This window comes from Glycine soja, chromosome 5, assembly GCF_004193775.1.
Source record: "Glycine soja cultivar W05 chromosome 5, ASM419377v2, whole genome shotgun sequence".
In the NCBI taxonomy this organism is placed as follows: Eukaryota; Viridiplantae; Streptophyta; class Magnoliopsida; order Fabales; family Fabaceae; genus Glycine; species Glycine soja.
Genome location: NC_041006.1, coordinates 41,103,739 through 41,111,031, shown reverse-complemented (window position 1 = coordinate 41,111,031; position 7,293 = coordinate 41,103,739). Strand labels below are relative to the sequence as shown.

General features: G+C 28.0%; 1 protein-coding gene across 1 annotated transcript; it reads left to right on the top strand.

Moving 5' to 3' along the window:
* The first annotated feature begins 3,778 nt into the window (after positions 1-3,778).
* Positions 3,779-6,205, top strand: LOC114413398 (two-component response regulator-like PRR95). Its single transcript, XM_028377794.1, has 4 exons — positions 3,779-4,601; positions 4,915-5,067; positions 5,364-5,492; positions 5,808-6,205. Exons 1-4 carry the CDS (start codon positions 4,032-4,034, stop codon positions 5,889-5,891), a joined length of 936 nt encoding a protein of 311 aa, XP_028233595.1. The 5' UTR covers positions 3,779-4,031; the 3' UTR covers positions 5,892-6,205.
* The last annotated feature ends 1,088 nt before the right edge of the window (positions 6,206-7,293 follow it).

Genomic DNA, 7,293 nt, shown 5'->3' with positions numbered 1-7,293 from the left:
GTGGGAATTGGAACGATTTACATGAAATCATGAATTGAAATTTTAGTGCAACTATTATACACTAAAAAACAGTCCAATATATAAATAGCTTTTTTATCGTTAAAATATTGATTATATTTTTAATTGATCCTTCCAAACTGTATAAATTAATTTAACATCAACCGGTTACAACAACTAAAATATTTGACTAATTGTATAAATTATTTTTATAAACTTGACTATATATATATATAAACACCCTCATAAATGTTCATATGACAAGATATTTTAATTTTTTTAAAATATATTTAATGTCCCTGATAAATCATTGTATTTTATTCAGATCCCTAATAAATTATTTTGTTATTTCAAGTTTTTGATATATTAAATTTTTTGTTTTGAATCTCTATCATGTATTACTTAATAAATCTTTCCAATATTATTTATTGTGTTAGGTCATTACTTAACTAACTATAAAAAATTAAAATAAAATTTTTAATATATCATATATCAGATACTAAAAAAACAACAAAAAATTTATTTGGGATTCAAAACAAAATTTAATTATTTATCAGGGACTTTAAACATATTTTAGAAAAAAAAAAAAAAAAGAGAAGCTTTTTCCACTGCTTTAAATATATTTTTTCCAAAGAATTTAGTTTCTTAAGGTTCATTTGTAACAATGTTTAAAAATGTAAAAATAACATTTAGATTAAACAAATATTTTAAAAAAATTATAAAAATGCACAAAAATTAAAAATTTCAGTGAAAATCTTTGAACAAAAAATTAGATGATAAAATTTACAAAATAATGATAGTTAAAGAATAAAATATGCAACTAAGCCAAAGAAAATTTGGGCTAGCTATACCCAAATTTGGCAAGGAGTGGAGAGTTATTATCAGATGTGCATATAGAAATTGGATGGGTATATAGAAAGAAAATCGTTTTTAAGGTGCAGTGAGACTTGGGCCTAGCGTTGGATTTGGGCCTCAAACAACTGAGCGAAGTCACTCTTGAGATTGAAATCTGAGTGAGAGCCTTTAAAAAGCAACTCTCAGAACTAATTTAGGAATTTGGACAAACTTGTTGAAGAGGGAATGGCGTAGCTAGGTACAATCACGTCATCGCCTTTGGCTGTTGAGGGCGTTTTTAGCTTAGCGTTGAAAAATGAAAAAATTTCACATTCTATTACAAATTCAAAATATGTATAACTTTCATTTAAAAGTTTGTTTGTGCATGTTAGATTCCACTGATTTTCAAACTCACAACTATTGGTTTAAAAAAAGAGAATCAACGTTGGAGTTGTTCATGTTACAGTTTTAGTGTTTACTGTGATTGTTTGGGTGTATTAGTCACCCCATATTAAAAATATTCAAACAATGATATAATATATATTTTTTACTTTATCTCGTCATATCTCAAATTAATTTATTCTACTTACTTTTCAAATTCAAAGTTATTAGCATCCTCCTCCTCTTTGGATAATTTATGGATTTTCATTGAGATTTTGTGGTAAAGGTTTTAAAAGGAAAAGCAGATATCTCAACCTAAGACAAGAAAAATAAAAATAATAATCTTACAGTATATTTTTTCTTACAATGTGATCTAATTACATAATGTCATACATGTTAATTTTTATAATAACTACTCTAAAGTTTCATATAAAATTATTTCTGATTCATTGACAATTCTACATGAAAATTGAAATCATCTGAAAATATTTTTTAAAAAAATAATATCTACAATATAATATATATATATATATATATATATATATAATTTCGTACCCCATTACCTAGAGGCTCTTCGCTATGCGAAGATATGGAGAATGGATGTTGTAAGCAGCCTTACCTTTACATATACTTTACCACTGCACCAGGATTCGCCCATATATATATATATATATATATATATATATATATATATATATATATATATATATATATATATATAATGGGAATATCCTATTTTGATTTATACTTTTTGTTAGACACTATTATCTTTAAATTTTATTAAGTAATTGTCCTTCTTCTCCGGTCTCCATATTTCATTTTCTTTTTAAATCTCTCTCTCTATAAATTAAATTACACTTTCATTCTAAAATTCCCACCCTCTTTGTCCTTCTCTTTTTTTTTTTTGAAAAAATTATACTATTTTCCCTATTTTATCATACTTAAAATTTGTATAAGGAAGATCAATATTATAATTTGTTAGTGTAAAATTTTGTCTTCTTTTACTTTATGAATCTTGTGACATGCAGCAGCACTGAAACTTATTTTATGATAGATGCTCAAATAGAACTGGTTCATTTTGTTCCAGCTTGACGAATCAAGCAAGCCAAACTGAGCCTGTAAAAAGATTATTATTATTATTATTATTATTATTCAAATAAATTTAGACAAAAAAATATGGGTCAATTTAGTGTTGATCAATAAGTCAATGGATAAGCCAAACTAAAAAAAATGTAACCCACTAAAAATTCTGTCAAATAGGACCGCTTTCCTCGCTTTGGACGTTGGGTTGGGTCAGACTGAGTAAAGAATAATTACAAATACTTTGAAAACTTATGACTATAAATCAAAATTTTAAACTTTTAAAACTAAAAATACCGTCGAAAAAAAAAGTACTGCACCCTACATCCAACTTACAAAATAAAAAATTCAGTAATTTCGAGGAGAGGGTGTAATACTGTAATTTAAAACAGAAATTACTAATTTGTAAGAAAACGTTTTACTTAAATTGGCACGAATTGTATTTCGTAAAAAAACATAATATATATTTTATTTATTACTAATTAATAATTTAAAAAAATATCCATGCACATAAAAGTTCGTATATTCTGTGCGTTAATTATTTCGTGGTGAATGGTTGAATTTAAATAAAAAGGGTCCACCAAGCGACCTTGGAGAATATATATATAGAGAGAGAGAGAGAACTAAACGTTTACCATAAAAATGTGGTGCATTAGAAAGAAGGAAGCGAAATACTAAACATCTACCATAAAGAGAAATACTAAAACGTCTACGAAAGGAGAAAATAACAATAGATAAAAAAAAAAAACAAATAAAAAAAGAGAGAGGAGAAAATGACAAAGTTGCAAGGATGATTTGCTGTAAAAAAACACTTGATAAAACTAAGTCTTAGACCATCTCTATCGGAATTCTTAAAAGGGTGATATTCTTGTTAAGAATGAGTCTTTGTTAAGCATTCATGATTCAACCATTGGAGGCAAACTCTTATTAAGCATCAGATGCTCATTTAAACACCGGTGTTTAAGATCATTTAAAAACAAATATATATATATATATATATATATATATAATAAAAAATAATTATTATGAGATCACTTGCAAAATTAAAATTATTGTTATTAAAATATAAGGATGTAAGGTTACTTGTTAAGCTTATTTAGTAAAAAAAAACTAAGTTGTTGAATTAAAGAAAAAAAATTCCTTAAAATTATAAAAATAAGTAATATGTAATTGTGTGACCTATTTTACTAAAGTAAAATATTTAGTAAAAGAAGTTAAAAAATCTCATAAAAAAATAATTATTACAATGAAGATAGAATTATCATTTTTCTACGGAATTGGTTAATTATATTTTTGTTAAATTAAAGATAAGAGTCAAATGGGATCCAATGATGTGAGATTATTTATAAGCAGAGATTTTGGGTTCAAATACTGCAACTATTTTTTTATTCCATCTAAAAAAATGAAGATGGTCTCAGATATAAATAAGTCGTAAAAAAAAGTGTAGCTTTAACATTTCCCTGCTATAAATAAGGGATGCAGTACTCTCAACTCTCAATCTGCGTCGTTAAAGTGAGAAACTTTGTCGTGTTGTTCAAGGCCTTCAATTTGATCGTTCAAAGCTCGAATTGTACTCACAGAAACAAATACATGAGACAAAATAGCATCCGTCACCAACCAAAAGAAGAAAAAAGAAACAACTAACTTCGTTATTATTATTCTGTAAGTTGTTTCAATAACCATTTTCTGTTCTGTGTTGTTTTAGTCGATTCATTTCAGAGGTTCAATTTTGTCTCTCTATGTCTTCTGATCTCTATGCTTTTGACACTACCTTTTACACACATTCAAACTCAGACTCGGTTTCCTCTGATGGAGTTGGAGACCTTCCTTTTCTCTCGGAATCTTTTCCTTTCTTCGCCAATTCTCAAGAGAATTCCAATGCTCTTTATAATTCCCTCGACCCGTTTTCCCCTTCTTTTTTCTCTTTCTCACCTCCAAGTTCCCACTTGGAAAGCCTTAGCCTTTACCATGCTAACCACGTGCAGCCTCTGTCAAATGGCCAAAACTTGGCAAATGAATTTGGAAGCTTCTCAGCTTTTGATGGGTCTGAAGTGAAAACTGAGGAATGCCAAATGGGTGTTGATTATGTCTACGGTCAGCAACTCCTTCCTCACAGTCACAGTTATAGTGGTGCTGAGAATTTTTCCAAGTACATGCTGAGGAGCTTCAGCAGCAACTCCTACGAAGGGAAACCTTACAGTGACACTCGCGAGGATTCTACAAAATTTCAAAGCCATGAGATGAGTTCCCCTGAAGACACTGTCTTTGGTGGACAAATGAGAAGGGTTTGCAGCACAGGAGATTTGCAGGTAAAATTAAAAACACCCAGAAGTTTTTTTTTTATTATAAATTATACTATTTTCTTTCAAAAACTATCTTGTTCGAAAGATTGCCAGATATTAAATGTGATAGTTCTTCTAATGAAAAATTTAAGCCTTGATTCATCCTTACGTTATAAGAGGATTTAACTCAGCTGAGAGGTTGAACAGCGTGAATTGTTGTATCTCATTATCGTCCATTAATAACACCATGATATAGTAATTATTGTAATTTGCTTGTTATTTTTGTAACATTTTTCTTTCAAAGTTGGTTAGATTGAAGCTTGTTTTATTTGTTGAGCAGAACATGAAGGGAAATCACATGTCTCCAACGGAGGCGCCGTTGTTGGAGGAATCGAACTTCAAAGTAGGGCGTTACAGTGCCGAGGAAAGAAAAGAAAGAATTTCTAAATACAGAGCCAAGAGAACCCAGAGGAACTTCAACAAAACCATTAAGGTAAGGAAAGAAAGAGTAACAAATAGTACTATTTCTTTGTAATTCAATAATGTCTCAATGCATGAAATAGTGGCGTATATATGTGTGATTAAGAGAAGTAATATGTAGGAATAGGTGAAGTTTGATATTGGATAAAAATAAAAAGTTTGAATAACATATTAGTGGCAAGATAAAAATCATAAAATCTGAGTATTAAGATTTTGGTTTAAGATATGAGGTGAATTTTATTTTATATAATTACTGATGACTTAGTATAAAGGTCTCTGATTTTTATTTATTTTTTATATGGTTACCAGTATGCATGCCGAAAGACACTTGCAGATAATCGACCACGCATACGTGGTAGATTTGCCCGCAACGACGAGGCCAGCGAAACTCCCAAGGTTTCATGTTCCACCCGAGATGAAGATGATGTCGATTTCTGGGTAAATATTAATTACTAATTTTGTTGCTTTGTCAGTTTTAATTAGCAAAAATGAATTAAAGCTGGTAAAATAAGATGATAGAATATGCATTTTTTTTATAAAGTTATCATCTAATTTCTCTAAAAGTTTATATACATAAGTTAATTTGAATGTATATGAGAAAATAATTTATTTTACTTCTCAATTTTCTTTTTCTCTAAATATTAGTGGAAACTGGATCTGATTAATTAGAATATTTAACTAGTACTAATAAGGTGATTTTGTTGATTACGTAGTTGAAGGGGTGTTGATATAATTCATGTGTTTTTCGTGCAGATGGAAGAATTGCGATTGCATGAAGAGCAAGACGATGTAACAGTGGTAACAGAACAGTATTTAATTGAGAAATTATGGAGCTAGCCAGTTTCAATACGGTGGCTTTTGAGTTTTAGAACACTGAATTGAGCCTTAAGGAAAGTTCAGGCTCATAGTGCTTTGTCAAGGAAAAGCCTCCATAAGTAATTTTAGGTGCAGATGATTTTTTTTCTTCCTTTTTTTATGTTCAATTAAATAAAATATATCGATAAGTCCGTGTACGTGGAATCTGAGATGTTCCGGAGGACAAACATGAAATTGGGTTGTTAGACAAGGATGCCCCGGTTAGATTAGTTGTAGTTGCACACTTGCACCCCTATATATTTTTTTATTCCAAGTTATGATTTACCAATTGATTAGTGTATCTGTGTGTATATAAAAATCATATTCCATAATCATGACATGTTTTTAAACAAAGGAGTAATTATGCCTTTATACATTCAACCTTCTTTGAAGTGAGGAATAAAATTAACACGAGATATATAATTAAGTATTTGACTAAACTTTTATTTTTAGTTTAGTAAGTATTTCTCAACCAAAATTTATTAATTACTTTGAAAATAAATTTAATTTTTTTTTTATCTATATATAAGATGATTAACCAATTATCAAATATAACAAGCGTTCATGTCTTTTAGACTTGATGATTGAAGGACTTTGAATCACTTGATAATAAATATATTCATTTTTTAAGTTTGACTTTTGAAAGATTATGAACGATCTAGATTAAGAAAATATAAATCATATTCTATAATTATAATGTCTAATGGAATCTTTAATATAGGATGATTGAGCCTTGAATCTTTGACTCAAATACATCCAATAAATAAGAATGACCTCCTTTGTTATCCTAGATTTATACTCATTTTAGAAATTTTCTAAACACTATAAAACCTCTAACTTTTAGACTTTTGAGATTTAAACGTGAATAAATAAATATAATTAACCCCTAATATTATTACTCATGTGAAAAGTGTCTTTATCCTAAAAATACCAAATAATAGTTTTTTTTAGTCAAATTATGATTTACAATTTTCTCACTCAACAATTCACGTTATCTTGGTAAGTATCATGAATACACAGCAGATCCTTTTTTTATATATAAAAAGTGATATTCAAGTTAGTAAAAAAAATGTAAAACTTTATACAATAATGGAACATACTTTTTCATGTTAACTTTTTCCTATTGTTGTGTATAAAAAGGTACTATTTAATTTACCTTAAAAAAATTATTTATTTTTTTATATATAAAAGTAAAGTTGGTAGAATATTATTAAAGTTGTGAATAGTAAACATATTTTCAATATTAAATAACATCCTATAAATACGTGTCATAGAGTTTAAAAAACATTCACATCTTATCATTTAATTAAAAATTTAATAATAAATATATAAAAATAATATAAATTCTGTCCTTTCTCACATATAAATTTGGAATATATGATAG

Excerpts from the sequence above, each read along its gene's own strand:
- LOC114413398 (XM_028377794.1), top strand. The coding sequence starts at position 4,032 with ATGTCTTCTGATCTCTATGCTTTTGACACTACCTTTTACACACATTCA. Across the intron at positions 5,068-5,363 it reads ACTTCAACAAAACCATTAAG|TATGCATGCCGAAAGACACT; the intron begins GTAAGGAAAGAA and ends TATGGTTACCAG. Across the intron at positions 5,493-5,807 it reads AAGATGATGTCGATTTCTGG|ATGGAAGAATTGCGATTGCA; the intron begins GTAAATATTAAT and ends TTTTTCGTGCAG.